The sequence below is a fragment of the Monopterus albus genome, unplaced genomic scaffold (assembly GCF_001952655.1).
Source record: "Monopterus albus unplaced genomic scaffold, M_albus_1.0 scaffold192.1, whole genome shotgun sequence".
NCBI lineage: Eukaryota > Metazoa > Chordata > Actinopteri > Synbranchiformes > Synbranchidae > Monopterus > Monopterus albus.
The window spans coordinates 225,179-246,011 of record NW_018128072.1 but is presented as its reverse complement, the minus strand read 5'-3'; the positions used below and the strand labels follow the sequence as shown (position 1 = coordinate 246,011).

Here is a 20,833-nt window from a genome sequence, read left to right as displayed (position 1 = left end):
CACTGTTAAATGTCTTTGGGTTGTGAACTGTTGGTCAAACATTAGGCTCTGCATTTAAAAAAAAGATGTTAGTTACCTTTATATAAGTTTGTAATTAATGGTCAATGGCAAATAAATTGTTTACTGATGCTCTCTCATTAGTCAGGAATAAAGAGTTCTTGCAATAATTAAAGTCGGGAATTATAAATGTTAATAAGTTGTTAATAAAGTAGTTTTGTTCCAGATGCACTATAGCACTTTTACAGGTGGTCAGATGTTGATTTGATTTGATTTTTGATTCTTTTCTTTCAAGCATGTAAAAACAGTTGATATGTCAACACACATAATTTTACACATATCCAACAAATGCTAATCCAATATCAATTTGCTTATACCTAGTACATGCTTGAATGGAGTAGGAAGAAGTCAGACTTATCCAGTCCTACCCCATGACATCATCTTACCATCATTGGTTTGCAAGCAGTAAATGATTCTTTTCTACACCACACAAGTAATATACTAAAAAAAATTATAACAGAGTGTTAACATTCATACACCACACAACATTTTGAAAATGATATACAATCAACTAAAGAGCTAAAAAGGCAAAGTTACTTTCATAATAATAATCATCATAATGAATAATTTAGGCCTACTGTTGGTACTTTACTTATTGTTGGTACCTTTACTTAAGTAAACATTTTGGATGCAGGATGCATGACTCTTGCTTTTAACAAAGTATTTTTACAGTGTAGCATGTATCGCCTACTAAATAAAGGACAGGAGAACTGCTTCCACCACTGGGTGACGCAGACATTTAGTACCTTCCACCCACTGAGCCAGTTTACTCAACGTTTCTTACTGGTGTCTAGGGGTGGTGCGTGGCGTTGCACTTGGCAGACTTGCTGACAGAAAGCGTAAATCGTTAGCCAAGGAGCAAATAGACCTTTGATCCTGAGATGACAAGAGAACATTTACCCTGCCGCCCTCTGCTCTGTACAACACACTGGAGCAAGGGCTCGTTTTACGCACGAGTACATGATATTCGTCTTAAATATGTTTCACCTAAAACAAAAAAATATGAGAATACACGAGCCACGTTGCAGTACTAGTACCAAAACCTCCTCCCTTTTGGCTCTTACCTCAAGCACTTGACTTTTCTTTATTAGACAGCGTTTCGTTTAGCAAACAAGGGACAACTGAAGAAGTTAAGCGATGAATGTGGGGCGGAGAGACAGAAAGCAACAGCAGGAAACACTTTCAGCTGGAAAATAAGCAATACCATTGCAAACTGTTCCACAGTAGGCTATAGTACAAAAATAAGTTGTAAACACGGCATTACAGTGGTTTATGAATACTGCACAGTACACGGCCACGTTGTGAAGCAAAGTTGTAAGGTCTAAAGCTTTAAAAAGGAAAACACCAACCTGTTGGATGTATGGAGCAGGTCGGGCCAGACTGACCGGTGACGAGCGACAAGTGAAAGTGAACGGGCGATAGCGCGAGTGCCAGCGCCATCTGGTGGACATCTGCGCTAAAGCTAGTGCGCACTAAGCCACAATGGAGACAACGGGAGGAGGAAATGATACTTTATATGACAGCATTACAAATTCTTGGCGTGATTACGGAGTTTATGACAGTGTTGTTAAGATGACACAGGCTAAATTGTGTGATTAAACATGTCAAATGCTGACAACCCTCTTCTCTGTGTGCGTCAGATCCGGCTGAACGTGATCCTCGGCGGAGTCTCAGGCTGGAGGAGGAAGGCGAATGTGGTCTTGACGTCCTCTGAGGACTGCACGCTGAGATGGAAGCTCAGCAGGACCTACACAAAGGTGGAGGAGGTGATGGAGGTGTGAAGGCAGAGGGGAACACATGTTAGTCCGGCTGCACTCAGCACAAGTGCTGGAAAGTAACTAAGTGCATTTACCCAAGTTCTGTACTCAACTGCAGTTGTGAGTTACTTGTACTTGTACTTACTTGAGTATCTATATACTAAGTTATAATTATTCTCAACTACAAATCAGTGTGCCCTTGAACTTTTAAGTCCATTCAGTTTATTTATCAGTTCTAATTATTTTACATATTATGTTAAAAAATCTATAAAATACAACACAAGGGTAAAGAAAACAATGCGTGGATGGGGCCTCTTGTCACATTTCAGGTGTTTCTACTTGTTAGCAGCTCCACTACAAAAAGATTTTCCATCTTAATTTCTGAGATAATTTCATTTAAATACCTGAGATTGGCCAAAACTCCCCAGTATGTCACAAAAAAGTAAAAAGAAAACTGTGAGAAATAAATAAAAACGTATTAAACACAACTTTGTTTTTGTTTTTTCCTCTCATACTAATTATTTCACCACTCCTCAGATTTATAAAGCGAACACTGGAGGGACCGGGCCCCTAGGATTGAGCTACCTCACTGTATAAAAAGTAGCTCCACTTCATCCAGCTACAACAGAAAAATGCTGCTTACACAACTGCTTCATAGGCCAAACAAGTACTTTTAATATTTTAAGTACTCTTGTTTAATAATCATACTGTGCTGTTATTAAAATGGAGTTTTAAATATAGGTAAAGTGGTATTTTAACACTGTGATGCTGGTATTTTCAAATAAATAAGGGATCTGAGTACTTCCTGCATCGCTGCTCAGCAGATACTGGTTAAATGTGTCAAATCTTGTCTTTCTTTATAACTCAGCACCAGCTTTTCTAACTCTTCCTGCCTCTTGCTTCACATCCTTTCTCTCTGACCCAATCTCCATCCTCATGGTCTCTTTCCTCCTTCTACTGTCTAATATCACTCACACGCATGAGTAAGAGCTGCATCTGATTCTCAGCAATCCTCCGTCCGACACATTGCCTTGCCCCTAAACCGAAAGCCATGAAGCGAAACCCCAACTCCGGTCTCTGGCCACCTTCTCTAATGCTGCACCACCGCTCAGGGTCAAAGCGCTCTGGATCGTCAAACACCTCTGCACTCCTTCCCAGGGGGTAAAGACAGACCTGGACCATTGTCTGGGGGGATAAGATGAGATGAGTCAGCTGTAGCACTGAATGCACCTAAATATGTTTGTACATTGGCGTTCGCAGAAGAATTAGGAAGAAAATAAGAAAGCGGTTCATAGTGTGATCACTCACCCCAGCAGGTACATGGTAATTCTGAAGAACAACATCTTTGACTGGACGCCGTTGTACTGTGATTGCCACCGGGTATAACCTGACACAGCAAAACAACACCAAAAAACCACACACATGCACACAAACAAATCTATGTTTTCAGGTATTACCTTTGACTCCTCACTCAATTCTTGACAAAAGCTCTGGATTACTGGTAATCACTTGTCATTTAAGATATTTGAGCCATGCTCCCAGAAAAGGAGACTTGGAATTTGGAAACTTGTATGTGTGTGTATGTAGCTTCCAGATTTCATTCAAAAGATACCCATACAAGGGGACCTGCATCAGATGGCCTCATTCCCACAGAGAGCTGAACTAAACATCATGGAGTCAGTCTGGGATTATATGAAGACCTAGAAGACAATGAGACAGACTGACTCCACAGGAGAAATGTGACAAATTCTCCAAAATGCTGGTTACAACCTGCTTGCCAAATAGCCTGATAAACAAGTGTAGGTGAAGTGGCGCTGTAAAACATTCCCTACTCAAGGCCCGGTTGTGTGCTTTTTCTGGAGCTTTCAACTGCATTACTCATTCTTCATCAGCAAATGGAGTTTCCATACAGTCCTGTTAACTTGTATGAGCTCAGAAGTTATTTTATTTCAAGACTTTGCATCTGGATGAGGCAGATGTTATGTAACAGCTAGGTCCCCTGTCACCAGGCCTAATATTAGACTACACATACAGAAACCCTGGAGCTAAACAGCATTCCAGTATGTGATTACTAGTTTCTGGGATTGGGGCCAGCCATAGTGTGCTCTGTGATGTGTACTTGATATGAACTTGGAGGCAACAGGGTGCATAAACAATGAAGAGATATGTGTGTGTGGGTGTATGCAGGTGGCCAACAAAAAAAAAAAAACTTGCATAATGCCTGGTGTGCCCATTTGTGAGCCACTGGAAGGATTCTTGAGTTTTATGTACCTAAGGGTCTCTTTGACAGTGCCTTTTAGCAGTGGCACCCCCTGCAGAGCTTTCTGAAGGTCACCAGCCGCCTGCGCCCAAGACTCGATCACCTGCTGCCTCACCTTCTCCTGCACCTCTGGGTTGCGGGCCAGCTCAAACAGAGCAAACTGCAGGGGCACAGCTGTCTGCAGAGAGGTGACAGAGTTAGTCAGGTTGAGGTATACAAGGACAAGAACATCTCATCCACACACATACACACCGTGTCGACCCCTCCAACCATCAGCTCAGTCATGTTGGCTTTGATCAGGTCCATAGATAGTTGTCCTTTCTCTAGGAGTTGGCCCAGAACCCCAGTGTGGCGGTCTCCAGCTGCTCCAGCCTCAGACCTTCGACCCCGGGAGGATGACTGGCGCTGGTATCCCCTCTGGATCCTCACATCCGCTGGAAGGAGCACAGGACATGATGACAGAGTCAGGTGAGATGAGAGTAATGAAGGAGGAACATATCAGGATCAACCATAAATGAAGACTGAATGATCCATTATTCCTGCATTAGATGTCATGTCAGTGTCTGTAGCTCTTCCTACCATGAGAGAAGATGTAGTCCCATGCACTGGCGTGCTGGACCCACAGCGGAGCACCGACGCGGAGCAGCAGGCGATGGGGCAGGTAAAGAAGAGGATTGGTGGTTGCCAGCATCTGCTTCAAAGCCCAGATGAACTTCTGAGACTCCATGGAGGGAGATGAGGAGAAGAGGCCCATGCGCTCCCCATAGAGCACATGGCAAATGGCTACAGAGGGGGGAGGAGAGGGAGGGCAGGGGTGTAAGTGTGGGCTAAGGTGAGACATAACTGACAAACTAAAACACTCAGAAGCTAAGTTGAAATATTTTTTTGAAAACATAAAATAACTTTTAATGAATAATAAAGAAGACTATAAAATCTCCAGACTCCCATTTTTCCTTTTCATGTTTTAATTAATTAAAAGAGTAATTAAGGTTTTAAGGAACTGCATGGTTTTATAGGTTGAATATATCATTATTTGAGGGTTTGTGGCTCTCCTGCACAAACAACTAAACAGAGTCTAAAAAGGCAGGTGTTTTTTCTTTGAAAGACATTTATTTCTCTCTGTGACAGCAAGAAAATATGATGTTTTTCAAATCTAGCTCCACACAGAAGCCAGTGTTGTTTTCTGAGTGCATATGATTTCTCAGAGGAACAGTTTCTCCTCCACCAGACATCCATCACCCATCAGACATGTGTTATATTTACTAGCGAACTGGAATAGAGTTTCACACCAGTCTGTTCCTACCCCGGCTGAGCACCTGGCTCAGTGAGGTGCTGTTCATTAAGACCAAAACAGCATGACTCAACTCTCCCCCATTCACGCTCACATACACACAGTGTACAGCACACTGAGTCACACAAGCAGTGACACTGAATGTAGTGCAGATGGGTGCATGAATGGAGAAGATGGTGAAAGAACACAGGAGCTCTGATCATCTTTGCTGGTATTTTTACGGTTTTTCGTGACTGCAGGCAGGCCAGTCCAGCACTCACACCCTTTTTCTCTGCAGCCAGGCCTTGATAATGTGCAGTGTGAGGTTTTGCACTGTCTTGTTGAAATATGCATGGACGTCCCTGAAGAAGATGTCATCTTGCAGGCAGCATATGTTGCTCCAAAATCTCGATGTATTTTTCAGCATTAATGGAGCCATCACAGAAGTGTAAGTTAGCTTTGCCAAGTGCACTGACACAACCCCAGACCATGACAGACTATGGCTTCTGGACTTGATGCTGGTAACAGTCTGGATGGTCCTATTCGTCTTTGGTCCGGAGCACACAGGGTCCATTCCTTCCAAAAAGACCTGAAATACTGATTTGTCTGACCACAGTACACGTTTCCACTGTGTGATGGTCCATCCCAGATGCTTCCGAGCCCAGAGCAGTCGAGTGCTTCTGGACACTCTTTACATAGAGTTTCCTTTGGCACACTACAGTTTTAAGCAGCATTTATGGACATAACTATGTATTGTAGTGACTGACACAGGTGTGCCAAACTGTGGTTATGTCGCTTATAGAAGAGTGCCGATTCTTGATGCAGTGCCATCTGAGGGATTGGAGAGCACAGCCATCCAGCTGAGGCTTGTGAACTCTACACACCGCAATTCCCCCAGCATTAATTACATTATGCACCATAGAGGGTGACATATCAAGGATCAAAGGTTTTTATTGTCAATTCACTATATGTACAGGACCTACAGAAAATTTTAACACCGTCTCTCTCTCACCTAATATTAAATACCAAACCATTTAAGAAGGTAAATAGAATAAAAGTTGAATAAAAAATAGAATAAAAACTAAATTAAAATAATTAGGATAAAACTAAATGGTACAACCTAATAGGCTATGACTCAAAACCATGTACAATCAGTGACAATAATACAAATAATAACAAGAAGATTGTCAAATGGTTAACATCACCAAAGGCATTGGTGAAGAGGTGCATAATAGCTTATGAAATGTGCATGGACGGTAATGCCATTGACAAACAATCAGCAACAGATTTCCAGAATTGTGCAAAACAGCAGAGGTAGTCTTTTTATGTTCTATAGTGGGTTACAGCCCCGGGGCAGGGGGCAGAGCGGGGGAGGTAGTGGACAGTGTTCAGCATCCTCATAGCCTGGTGGATGAAACTGTTTATAAGTCTGGTGGAGTGGGCCTGAAGACTCCGATACCTTCTTCCTGAAGGCAGGAGTCTGAAGTGGGAGTGTGAGGGGTGGGAGGTGTCATCAGCAATGCTGATGGCTCTGTGAGTGAGGCGGGTGTTAAAGATGTCCATGAGGGAGGGCAAAGGGGAGCCAGTCTTGCTGGCTGTTTTCACTATGCATTGCAGGGTCCTTCTGCAGGAGACAGTACAGCCTCTGTACCACACAGTGATGCAGCCAGTGATGACGCTCTCAGTGGTGCCCTGTAGTAGGAGCACATGATGGGGGGTGGGGAAGTAGAGGCATGTTTGAGCTTTCTTGGCCAGTGATGTGGTGTTGTTGGCCCAGGAGAGGCCCTCAGACATGTGCACCCCCAGGAACCTGGTACTGCTCATTCTCTCCACTACAGCACCATCGATGGTCAGTGGTGGATGCTTTAGAGGTTTTCTCCTGAAGTCCACAGCGATCTCTTTAGTCTTCCCCACATTGAGGGAGAGGTTGTTGTCCTTACACCACTGGACCAGTTGGCACACCTCACTCGTGTAGTTGGCCTCATCATTGTTGGTAATGAGGCCAACTACAGTCGTGTCATCCTCAAACTTGACAATGTGGTTGGTGCTGTAGGTTGGCATACAGTCGTGGGTCAGCAGTATGAAGAGCAATGAGTACTCAGCGTGATGGTCTTGGAGATGTTGCTGCTGACCTGAACATTTTGTGGCCTCCCTGTTAGAAAGTCCAGCACCCAGTTGCAGGGAGAGGTTTTGAGTCCCAAGTGTCCAAGTTTTTGTGTAAGCTGCTGGGGAATGATTGTGTTGAATGCTGAACTGAAGTCTAGGAACAGCATTCGCACTTAACAGTTCTTTGAATCTAGGTGGGTGAGGGCTGGATGGAGAACAGTAGTAATGGCATCCTCTGTGAACCTGTTTGACCTGTATGCAAACTGAAATGGGTCATGAGAGGGAGGAAGGATGGACCTGACGTTCTGCATGACCAGCCGCTTGAAGCACTTCATAATAATTGAAGTCAGTGCTACAGGCCGATAGTCATTGTAACTGGTTGGGTGGGGCTTCTTTGGAAGTAGAATTATTGTGGTGGCATTGAAACATGTGGGAACAACCACTTGGCTCAGGGAGATGTTAAAAATGTCCGTGAGGACATCCCTGAGCTCCTCGGCACAGTCCTTTAAAACATGACCAGGTATGTTATCCAGTCCAGCTGCCTTGTGGGGGTTAATCCTGGAGAGGGTCTTCTTCACGCTGGCTGTGGACAGACACACAACCTCCTCGCCTGGGGGAGAGGTGGTCTTCAGTGCTGGTGTGTTGTTCTGTGTTTCAAGTAGCCAAAGAAGACACTGAGGCTGTTCAGCAGAGAGATGTCACTATCACAAATCTGGGGTGAGGGTTTATAGTCTGTGATATCTATTTGTTGTCAAACTGGTAGTCCTTAGCCCATCTTTGCTCCTAAAGGGCTTGGGCTTTCCTGGATGCCACATTTGTACCAAATCATGATTGCAATCACCTGTTGACATCACCTGTTTAAAAAGGAGTCATCATTTCATTGTTTTACCTCATTACTGGCCCTGAAATGCAGCCATCCCAACGTTTTTTGGAATGTGTTTCAGCAAGGAGAAAGAGCAAAAGCAGTGAGATAGTAGCAAGGGAAAGGTTTTTTGGGAACTTTCATAAAGGTGATGTTCCTACAGACTGTAAGAAGATATTGAAGCTTCAGTTAGAACTTGTGATTCAACCAAAAGAGCCGATATAGGCTGAATGAATGCCTGTCAAAATGGAGGTGACATTAATCCATACATTCCCATCCCAAATGACTTCACGGTCAGACAAAGCTGGGATGTTCTTGTTAGACCGCCCTACACTTAGCTCAGCTCTGATGGATTAAAAAGAGCCAGAATTCTGTGGCCTGGTGTATACATCAGCTGCACAGTCCCACATAAAAATACACAAAGAAACCACAGGTCACAAATCACTGATGACCTCTGACCTTCCAGCCCAAAGCGAAAGAGGTCAGAACTGGGTTCAATGGTCAGACTTTGTTTCCCTTCCACGACTCTTCCCTCCTTCTCCACTCTCGCCTGCAGCATTCGACAGAAGTCCCTCGCCACCTCATCAAGGTGAGGGAGAAAGCGCTGCACGGCCACATTCATCATCACCTCTTTGTTGAGCAGTAGACGGTCAGCTCGCCACTCCTCACCATTCCTGTGGAGAGAAGCTTTAGTGCGATGTGTTGAGATCAATGCACTTCAGTTCTGCACAGTCACTGTGAGGCAAAGAATGTGGGCTCAAAAGAAATTTTTCTCAAGCAGATGTGTTTTTTTTGCTTTTATATTCCTAAAGTAGAAGAGCTGTGTCAGTCTGTTTCCCTTTCAGTTGGACTTTTCCCTTGCCTTAACATGAAACCACAACAAGTCTCTTCTTTGTTGCTTAACCTCTGCTCAGCCTTACCTCCACCCCATTTAGTTATCTTTACAACATTTGAGTGTTTTTTGCATCTTAACCTACACTACCAGTTATCTTTACAACATTTGAGCCCAGTGTTTTTTGCATCTTAACCTACACTAGTGAAATCGCTTGGCCTACTGGTAGGTGCAGTTTGCCCTTGCTGGAGTATAATTAAGGGTGTGATAACAACTGGCAATAGCCATTTATTGAAGTAATAACATTTGAATTTAGCAAATATTGGTTAGAAATCAGGATATCTCAGCACCTGATGCATCGATTTTGACTGTTCTCATCTGTCTCTTGTGAGTCCTCAACTTTATGGAAGTGTGATAGTGATGAACTGAAGTCTCCTTTAAAATAAACCCCGTGTGTTGAATGTGAAAACGTCCAACTCCCTCCCAGTTGTAGAATAAAAAAAAGCCAGCAATGTATGTCATTCTCCAGTGTGAAGAAATGGCTGTATACATTTTTATCAGAGTTAGCTCATGTTCTACAAACACAAAATATGAGCTCTGAAAGGCTACAAGAGTATAGGTCAGTACTTTCCACAGTGACCCCAGAAACCAAGCTTGATGATGATGGCACACACACTTATTGAACATGTCACTGACTTACATTCACCCAGTCATCTCCTGCAGACTTATCCCAACCTTAGTCGTAAACACTACGTACTTAACTCCAACTGTAAATCAATCAGCAATATAAACAGATGAGGTACTGACTTGAGGAAGACTCCCTTGCTGTGATGGCGTATCTCCCTGTGCGTCACCCAAGGCTGCACGGTCATCCGTTCAGGGTACAGGCCCTCAGAGCGAAACAGCTCACCGATGTCGGATGGAAGAAAGATGTTCACACTGCTTTGCGTGGCCACGTGCTCCCTTCACACACACACACACACACACACAAAGGCAATGGTGTAAACTCATACACTACTGAATATCAACAGTTTGTCTCCTCACTCTACCATATGTGCCCTAATTAAGCCAATCAGCTACTTACAATATACACCATTGCTCAGGAATCTTTTAAAATATTTATGTATATATGATACCATCTTTCTGCCTTCCCTCTACCTGTAGATGGGGCCAAGGGCGCTGAAGGTGCGCTCCATATGTTTGTGAATTTGCCCAAAACGGCCTTCTCTCCAGAACTTCAACAGGTTGATCCAACCACTCCTGCCCGTGTGAGGGATCTCCTCAAAGCGCCGTACTCGTCCATCCACACCCCTTTTTCTAACTCCTTTACTCCTCTCTGACTTTGCCACTGTCTCTGCTGCAGTCATACAAAAAGCTCTTTGCAGCATGACACCACAAAGCAGATTTGTGGAGCCACAGGTGCCCTGTGCTCTGACACACACTGTCACTGGGGTGTACATGCTCCTCATAGTGCAAACCAGCTGTGTTCTCATCCAAAGTTGTGACACCCCTGGTGGTTTGTCGTCTCTACAGGACCTGTTATTTCCCTCCTCTGTTGCCAGTCTCGTATCCTTGAACATGTGCCAGTGCTCTAATGAGCTGACAGCAGATGAAGATCTATGGATGTGACGATCACAGTTCAAGAGAAACGCAACAGAACCCAGAGGTTTGCCTGATCCAAAAGATACACAAATACACACACTCACACACACGGTGTTTAAAACAACAGTGAATCCAGCTGGCCAGTAAAGTCTTTATTAGAAGCTGTGCTTAAAGCTATTCAACAACAACAAAAAAGACCATGTAGGACATGTTTCACAGTCCTGGTGGTTGTTGGTTTCTGCTTTATGACTAGACAGTGTGACCCCATTTACACACCAAAACTAGGTACATGAAACTAATAGCCTCAAATTTGGCTCATACACATTACAGATACAGTTTGGCTTTTATACTAGACATCATTCAGTTGTGTGAATGTGTGGTGAAATGTGAATGTGTTGCCCTGAGGTTGCTTACTTGTGTATAGATCATCCAGTCAGATCTCCATCATTCAGAGAAGTAGAAACTAGCTGCAGTGTCTTGATGAATAATCACCATGGCAACATTTTAACTATTCACCTTATAACAGCGGATTATGCATTACACAACATTACAATAAATGAATAAAGGGTTAAAATTACTTTCCAAATGGGGTGAAAATATGATAAAAGCTTTAAACAATTATGTAAAAATCCCATGATCCTAACAGTATATGTTGTATATCAACCCATCATGTAATACCTCATAATGTTTCATAATAATAAAAATGAGTTATTACACTATCATTCATGGAAATGTGGCCTCACCAGTGACACTTTAAGCAGCGTATACAAACATTAAACAAATGATAATTAAGACGTGATTTGGCTGTAGGCAGTGGTGGAAAATAAAATGCATTTACTCAAGTACTGTACAGTACTTGAGTACAATTCTGAGATATTTGTATTTTAATTGAGTATGTTCATTTTCTGCTATTTCATACCTAAACTTTACTACATTTAAAAGGCAAAAATTGAATTTTTCACTGCACTACATTCATTTGATAACTTCAGTTACTGGTTACGTTTTTTCAGTCTGATAAATAAAATTATTGGATTTCACTGATCCTCAGTGGAAAATCCACAAACCACCCAGCAGAATGTAAAGTACTTCAAATTATAAATATATACGGTAGTTCACATTATCTTCACTTTTGCATGTTTTAGCATTAATGTGATGAACACGGTAACACATAATTAATTATAATCCAATAATATAAGCTCACCATAATATAAATATGCCATTCTGCATAACGAGCAGGTGTACTTTTAGTACTTTAAGTATATTTTGATGATTATAACTTTTGTACTTTTACTTAAGTAACTTTTTGAATGTAATAGTATTTTTACACTGTTGTATTGCTACTTTTACTTAATAAAGATTCTGAGTACTTCTTCCACCACTGGCTGTAAATAAAATGGCATACATTTGCCTGCAATTATAACTCCACCTACACTGACATATTTTATTTTTAATACAACTGAGTGTATTTATTATCTGTTCATAAAGCAGTTTCCACTTACAGTTAACCACAGCAGGAGTTAGACTTATTGACAAATACAATATAAATGATTTATGAAATGTTTAGAGTGTATACTGTTTACAGCTGCTAAAGAGGAGAATGTAAAATAATCTTTTACAACATTACTTGGGGAGTAATTTGTAACTTCACTGACTAGTGTATGAGTAAAGTTATTATGAATCATAATTAACAGGTAGTGTCAAATTTTCACTCCAGTTAAATGCTGACCAAGTATGATTTATTCAGAAAATAAAATTGAGCTGTACGTTATTACCGCTAAAGGACAAAAATATGTACAGAAGGAGAGTTTGAATGACACTGTGTGATTGTGAGAGGAAGCGCGACTGGACTGAATGTATATTTGACTATTGCTGTAAGATGTAAAAGCACAATTCATGTTTGAGCAGTGTTCATAAATGTGCGTATTTCCCCTGATGTTTTCCTGACTAACTCAATCAGAAGGCAGTACACTAATCATCCCTGTGATGACATGACTTTACAGGAGCCCCCACTTGCTGAAGTAGTTCCTTCCTGTGAGCATCACTGTGCCAAAGCCGAGGCCTTGAAAAGCACTCAGCAGGTTGAAGCTGTCGTCTTTGTTTTTGGTTTCAGGATTAATCATCTTCAACAGCTCAAGGGGGAGTGACACTTTCCCTCCCACAGATCTCAGGTGGTTTGTGTCCTTGGGGTTCTTCATCAAGTTGGTGAGAAAGAAGAGGAAGAGGGTTGAACACACAATAAAAACTAAATGACCTCTGTCTACATTTCTCATGCACATGATACACCATCATACAGTGTGTGTGACACATGTAAAGTGTGTGACACATGTAAAGTGCCTTTATTTTCTTTCATTTTTATTTATGCATTTATATATGCATTTTATTTATTTAAAGTCATTCAAATATGTTATAAAACTAATTTGATGGGGCTTGAATAAGATGGGATGTTTTACTGACAATAGTAGAAAATATGTACATGTTTGGCCAAATAATAGACACAAACATAAAGCACTTTGTAAATGGTTACATTCATAACCACGTGATGCCACATATACTGTATGGAGTTGTACCAACTATGCTAAACGTCTTAATGCAACGTCCTGCTGCCTAACACACAAACTGGACTAAATCCATGAACATATTGTAAACAAAACATCCACACAGACCTCAGACAGCTGGTATTTTCTCCTGTAGTGAGCCCTCATAGCTGCTCGCTCAGCATTCTTCTGTGCATTCATCGCTTCCCGCAGCTTTCTGTAAACAGCAGAGAAACACCTGACACGCTGCCGACAGAATTCGGTGAAAGCAAAATCCCTGCTATAGCACAGGTGACTTGAATTTCTAATGAAAACATAGGTAGTTATAAACAGCAGCATGTTTGAAAACCATGTGTGCCCAAAGCACATACAGTATGTCGAGTGCCACAAAGTGCATTTATTAGTATTTCTTAATGTGGTAAAACTTGTTCAAATGTTCAAAAAGTAAATATACAGGCTACATATTACTGTAGAGTATCTTCCTTTATTCTACTTTATATACTGAACAGCCATAACATTATAACCACCTGCCTATTACTGTGTACATAGGAGTCAATGCAGCAGTTGGTTGGCATTTCGTGTCACTCTGCAGCTCACTGTGCATCTTCTTTGAATCCATTTGCTTACACAGTTCTACTGTCAGGAAGAGCACAGATGTGTCTACAGTTCAATGAAAAACTTATGTAAAAGGAGTGAAAACTGTGGTCATGAGACGTTAGAGAGAATTTTTTAGACAAATTAAACAGCCTCACCACTGTAGGTGTGATATCACCACTACAGCCCCTGACTCTTTCACTTCAATATTCTACAGGATTTCTACAATATTTCTCATTTTCAACCTTTTTAACAAAGACTGAAATAAATTTTACTCTTTTGAAAAGTACAAGTGGAAGTTAAAAGTGTAATCTAGGTCAACCTCATCATCAGAGAGCTGTGGGCATCCATGACCCTGTCTCCAGTTCACCATTTGTCCTTCCTTAGACACTGTTGGTAGGTACTAACTACTGCAGACCAAGAACACCCACCAAGACCTGTAGTGTGGGAGACGCTCTGACCCAGTCATCTCACCATCACAGTTTGGCCCTTGCCAAAGTCACTCAGATCCTCATGCATGCGTGTTTCCAACACATCAACTTTGAGGACTGAATGTTCACTTGCTGCCTAATATACCCCACACACTGACAGGTGCCACTGTAGCAGATAGTCAGTGTTATTCACTTCACCTGTCACTGGTCATAATGTTATGGCTGATCAGTGTACATCTACTCCATGATATTACAGAGGGAAATACTGTACTTCTTATCCACTTACATTTAACAATTAAACTTACATGTTACTCTGATTTTACAAACAAAACATCTGATTATCTAATAAAACATGATAAACTGTTATAAATCCATATGAAACAGTTTAAACAACCAAACTACAACAATAAAATGATCTTAACATTGGAAACAATAAAGTACTATCATATCAAATCACTGACTCACAGGGTCATTTTTCTGTACCAGTCACTGTTACTTCTGATACAGTCAGTACATATTTCTCTACTACTTACATACATTTACATTATAATTAAATGGCTTTTTCCTGTAATGAAGTAATTTACAGTGTGGCATGTTGTGTTTCTACATTATGCACAGTGACCACTTGCCTCTGTTTCTCCAGGTCTGCCTGATACGAGCGGATGACTGATGGGTCTTTAGGATGTGCAGTACGGAGAAGAGGTGTCTTCCCCAACCTGTTACCTCCTCCTCCTCCCCTGCTGTTTCTGCTTTTGGGCAACAACTTCCTGTCCTTCACCCCAGACATGCAGCTAGTCAGCTTCCTGATGGGTGGACTCAGCAATTTCTTTATTCTCACCACAGTCTCCATGATGCACCTGAGCTGTCGGGACAGGAGGGAACAATCACACCTCTACTGATCTGACAGATGATGAGTGGATATATAATGGTTTTCTCCTTTGTTCATGTTGTGTTGCTCAGGACACACATGGTCTCATATCCTGTGCAAAGCAGTGACTCAAGGTGAGCCCTGCCAAGAACAAGGACAGCAATCAGACAAGGCTCAGATACAAGGACTTGCTAAATACACACAGCCTCACACACACATCTAGTTCCTAATGTTACATACACAGATGAAGAGTTTGACAATTTGTGATTATTTAACTACAAACACAATATTAACTTGGTTTGGCATAGTCATCCATTGCAGTTTTCTTACCCATGCAGGTAGCTACAGTTGTCCAATGGCTCACAGCATAAAATCCTGGTAAAGCTCCAGCCAGATGGCTTCCACTGCTTCAAGACAATCCCCCAAAGCATTAACACAACCCTGAGAAAACAAAAGAAACAACAGAGACTCCCCACAAAATGTATCTGCACTCTTTGGCCCTCAGAGGAGAAAAGGGGCTCTTTTCTGTTCCAGGTTTCAGACTCAGCTTGTTCTGCTCCCATCTGCCTTCTCCATACCACCCCCAACTCGCCTGTGCAGATTACCACCTAAAGAACTTAATGTGGGGAATCTCATTAGCCATGGCAGGGAATACACCTGAACACTCACGTGTTTGTGGTAAAGATTTAGAGACGCTCACTGATGTCATGTTGAGTGACACTAGCATACGTCCTCAGGTCTGACATCAGTGTTGCTCCTGTACTAAAAGTCTAATTTGTGCTTTAATCATGCTGCAACAAAAGAGATAATAAGTCAGCCAGCTTGAAATAAAGGAAGCAGAGAGCCATGTAAGATTTTTTTCAACACATTTTAAGCTCTGTCCAGTATTTGGTTCACTGGAAATCCAGAGATGAAGAGATGAGCAAAGATGTCAAAAGAGGAAATGAAGAAAAGACACGCCTGGATGGAGAGGGTCAGGCCTGAGACAGTGACATCTGAGCTGAAGGGAGAGGAGAGGAAAGTGCTGACAGCTGGACCAAAGCTGCTGACTGAGGTCATTCCTCCAAATAAAAAAGTCTAAACCAGTGAGCCAATACTTTTAGTGTAATTGCTGTTTTGGTGAGTTTGACTGCCACTTCAAATGAGTGAGGCCATGGAAGCTACAAGCAACTGCACAATTATTAATTTACAGTAATACAACAAATACTAAATAAACTGCTCTTAAGTGCCAATATATAGGAGAAATAGAAGAAACATGAAAACTCATTTAGGTACATACTGCCCGTAGCCTACAACTTGAGACAAAAACAGAAATGTAAACAACATATGCTGAGATCATTTCAAACATCTTTATTCCTTCAGTATTTATTTATGTTTATATGTTTTATTTTAGTTTACAAAAATAATAAATATACTAAATACTAAATCTACTCCATCATGTTGTCGTTGGTTCAGGGTTTTTTTTTTTGTCTTTTTTAACAGAGTAACACATCAGTAAATGTGTAAAGTAAGTGACTCTACAATACATAAGCTGGGAGCCACTACAGCATTAAGTTATTAGGAACAGCTTTGACACAGACATGAAAGCCATGACCCTTTTGTCTAAAGCTGGAGCAGATGCCAACAGTGTGTCCTGCAGGAGGGCGTCTCAGCCTGTTGAACCACATTAAACGCATGTTAAACCACCTGGTCAGGCCCTTTTCAGTGCTGGCCTCAGACTCCTGGGTGGCCCAAGTCGCCATGCCTTTGGTTTGGAGCTGCAGTGACCACAGAGCACCTGTTTCCAAGTCTAGTTACTTTTAAATCAATTGGAGCAAAAATTTGTTTCCATTGACCTAACTGTAATGAACAATCGGTGTCAACTCACATCACTTATCTTTGTAAAGCATAACATGTTAGGTCCCAACAGTTTAAACACATTTTGCAGTAATTGGTGGTGTTGAAGGTAATTTCAAGTATATTTGAACATATCTGTAGAATTAACCTAGAAACTAGTTCATACTAAAAAACCATCTTCTCAGAATCATCATCACAAATATAAGGTCTTATTCAGTCAGAAATGTGTTTCCTGACACTACGTCTGTCAACTCTGCCAAGGCTGCCCTGAAAACTGGTGAGCACACACACCGCTCAGCCCTGTGACCATGCTCTCTGCTGAGCTGCACTCAATCAAGATGCCAGAGTCGATGGAAGGTGGATGGTGTGTGACGCACACAGACGGAGCAGTTGATGAGCCGAGAGGCCACAGTCACAACATGAGAACAGAAAAGCTGAAGAAAGAATCCAAAGAAGTCATTCCATACAAAATGTATTACAAAAACACTAATTATTATAAAATGATTGAGAGCATAAAACTAAAAAACTACTTCTAAAGCTTTTTTTTAAAAATACAGTACTGTATATCCTCTAAATTGTAGAGATATATTATGCCAGGCATGAGTGTCGCAGGGCTGAGCGCAGGTGGAGAAAGGACAAATTACAAGTATCATTTCAGATACTAAGAGACTCTTGGCATAGCTATCAAAAAACTGAGAAAAATCTTAAGAGAAATTATTTCTCTAATATCATTCAAACAAACTGTCATAAGCCTCATGTTTTGTTTAAAGTTATTGATTCAGTTTTGAATGTCCCTCAGGCTGCGTGTTTTGAGTCTTCCCCCACCCTCTGTCAGCAATTTATATACTTTTTTAACAGCAAGGTTATCTCTACCAGAGCTCAAATTTTATCTCCTGTTTATGATTTTTCTGCCTCTCGTCCTTTGTCTGTTTTTAAAAACTCATTTATTCTCGTTGGCATTTTGATATTTTATATTGGTGTTGATTTTATTTATTTTCATTGATTCATGTTTTATATTTTGGTGTCAATCTTATTTGTGCTTGTGGGTTGTGTCTTTGATTTATTGGTTATTGTAATTTACAGCACTTTGGTCCACCTTGGTTGTTTTAGTGCTTTATAAATAAAGTTTGTATGGTATGGTATGGTATGGTATGGTATGGTATATTTGAAAAGCCTGTGCACCTACCACCGACACCAAGGGTAGGTGACATACAGTAACCTCAGTACTTGATGCCCTGGGAATGAGACCAGGTCGGAAAACCATATGTATTGTACCCATGTTTGCCCACCAATGGAGCAGTAGAGGCATGGTGTGGGGGATTGTGTTATGTAAGTGTTGTCCTTTGTTGGTATGACTGGTATGACTTTTTCAGACTGGGAAGTACAGTGATTACAGTTTGTAGCATCAAGTCCATCAGCACCACATTTAGCATCCACCCAGTGTTACCGAGCCAGAATGTGGGGTCATCTTAAACAGATTAATAATACAATAATCCCCTACACTTCACCATCCACAGCCTGAGTGGAGGGTGAACCATCATTTATCAGTATCCTCCCACCTCCTTCACCCAGCCAAACAGGGTGCTCCTTCAGAAGTAGCTCTGACCCTGGGGTCTATAATGGAAGGTTAGGACAGCAGATCAGATTGCTGCTTCCTTAATTGAGTTGCTGAGTTAAATGGTCCTAGTTATTGACTGGCCAGTAAGCAGCTCCCATTTGCATCAAGAGCTTCTGTGTGTTTTTCTGTTTATTTATTAAGAGGATATGCAGTCATACGAGTATTTATTTATCCTTCATATCCTTCATCTTTTGATAAATGAATATTTTTAGAATTTCATGTTAGAGCAAACCCACATAAAATAGAAATGCTCCTTCTTAGCCCTCACTACTGATTTGAAAAGAGGAATGAAAGAAGTGACATTTAAAGGGAGTCTGTAAATGTATTAAGGTGTGAGCATTATTGTGTTTCTATGGGTTTGTTTATTTCTGGCCTGTTTCATTTCCCACACGTGGTTGGCTCACGCTGACTCATATGTCAGAGCCCCTCTGATGCCTCTCTCATTTCCATCTACAGCCAGCTGGAGCAGAGCAGCAGACTGAGAAAGGAGATTAAATGCAGAGGTGGCTATACAAAATCACAAACTATTAATAACGATGATGTGATAACGTGACTGCTGCATGTCAAACTGCAGTTTCAGCAAACTACTTCTGTTAGCAACTAGCTGGTGAACAGCCAGGCGCTCCCCAGACTTGGCATTTTCAGGTCAGGTCAGTAAGCCAGGTTGTGATTAGAATGTTTCATGTTTTGTAGAAATGATTCATTATGTCCAAATGTTTTATACAAACTCTGTGTCTCTCTGGCACAGGTCTTTTCAGCCTTGCATGTGACTGAAAGGAATTGACAGTAGGACACAATGAACATGTTTACTGCTGTAAGACTTCAGATGTTCTTCTTGTTCATGATTGCACAGTAGCTATTACTCATTATACAAATTAAATGAGAAATAAGAGATCTTGAAGCTAGAACTATTTCTAATGAATGAAGGAAGTTGTTTAAGGTTCTTTAGACCTGCAGATGCATCAGGTTTAACAGGACAGCAAATCTGAAAACAAATCAAGATCATGACATTAATGCTCAAATGGGGTTTGTTCTGTGTCACTGATGTTGCAACATATTCTCAGATCAGACTGCTCAGCTGCTTTCACTCCAGGGCTGTCTGTGCCTGAAGGATGTTGGTCTAGTGCATCCTCACCCTCACACTTCAGAGCAGAAATACAAATTCTGAGATTTGTCTTCAAGATGGAAGATCGAGGTAATATATTCTATGCAGCTGGCATGAATGAACATTAAAAACATGGTGAGAGACTGCTGACCAGATTAATGCTCCGATTGCACAGGGGTTTTCAACCTCTTTTGCCCAAGTCACACTGCAAGGGAAATATTTTTAGTAGACTGATCTGATAAGAGAAGAATCTCCTCAACAAACCAATCCCAGCTCTTTTAGAGCATTTCTTCATTCCTTAAACTGTTTTTGTGCATAAGAGATTATGACTGAAATAATAAATGCATTGCAATGATCTTAGAAGATAGTACAGGATGTATATTTCACACTCTCTCCACTTGTTTAACTTGTGGTTCTGCAGCCTTTACATGAATCTGACAGGACTCAGTTCAGACCTGTGCCATGTTCACAGTGATGCAGGAATGTCTGTCCTACTGTGATTGCTGTTGGGAAGTTTACTTACAGTAAATGTAACATCTGCATAAAGAGGTGCATGTCTGACACCGGGTAAGTTCAAGTACAATACAGCAAAATATTCTCAGGAACAAAAATCAGAAAGTAAGTAAAAGTTTGTTGTGTTTGAGTTTCCACCATATCACCAGATGAAAAGTGACAGCTTGAGGTTTGCTTTGAGGAAACATGGACAAGGTTGAAGCCAGTGGGTTATTTTGTTATATACTGTTTTGTGACTGTAATAGTGTGCTGTATGTGGATGTTGTTGTCCCAGTCAGGATCTAAAACCCTGCACAGCACTGAGGCAGCTTTGATGAAAGTTTTAAATGATATTTTTCTGGCAACTGATTCAAGGAAATGTGTTGTCCTAGTGCTCCTAGACTTGACCGCCGCTTTTGATACAGTGGATCACGATATTCTTATTTCTCGTTGAGAGCACTGGGTATTTGATGTTTAGCCCTAGAATGGTTTTGGTCTTACCTTAAGGATAGATCCTTTTGTGTGACGCTTGGGGATGCTGTGTCTTCTTCTGAGCCCCTTTTGTATGGGGTTCCGCAACCCTCAGTTCTTGGGCCCCTTCTTTTTTCC

The 20,833-nt window shown here is 41.4% G+C and overlaps 2 protein-coding genes across 2 annotated transcripts in view; both read right to left on the bottom strand.

Moving 5' to 3' along the window:
- Positions 1-1,678, bottom strand: part of pklr (pyruvate kinase L/R) — a 17,674-nt gene extending 15,996 nt beyond the window's left edge. Inside the window, exon 1 of the mRNA XM_020617665.1 lies at positions 1,407-1,678. Coding sequence (XP_020473321.1) covers positions 1,407-1,497 — 91 coding nt within the window. The 5' untranslated portion in view covers positions 1,498-1,678. The remainder of the gene's footprint in view (positions 1-1,406) is intronic.
- A 15-nt stretch (positions 1,679-1,693) lies between these two features.
- cyp11c1 (cytochrome P450, family 11, subfamily C, polypeptide 1) lies at positions 1,694-10,642 on the bottom strand. The gene is made up of 8 exons (XM_020617578.1): positions 10,303-10,642; positions 9,952-10,107; positions 8,772-8,986; positions 4,654-4,857; positions 4,327-4,508; positions 3,887-4,252; positions 2,790-2,999; positions 1,694-1,804 (listed from the first exon to the last, which is right to left on the bottom strand). Exons 1-8 carry the CDS (start codon positions 10,635-10,637, stop codon positions 1,694-1,696), a joined length of 1,779 nt encoding a protein of 592 aa, XP_020473234.1. The 5' UTR covers positions 10,638-10,642.
- Between the last annotated feature and the right edge of the window lie 10,191 nt (positions 10,643-20,833).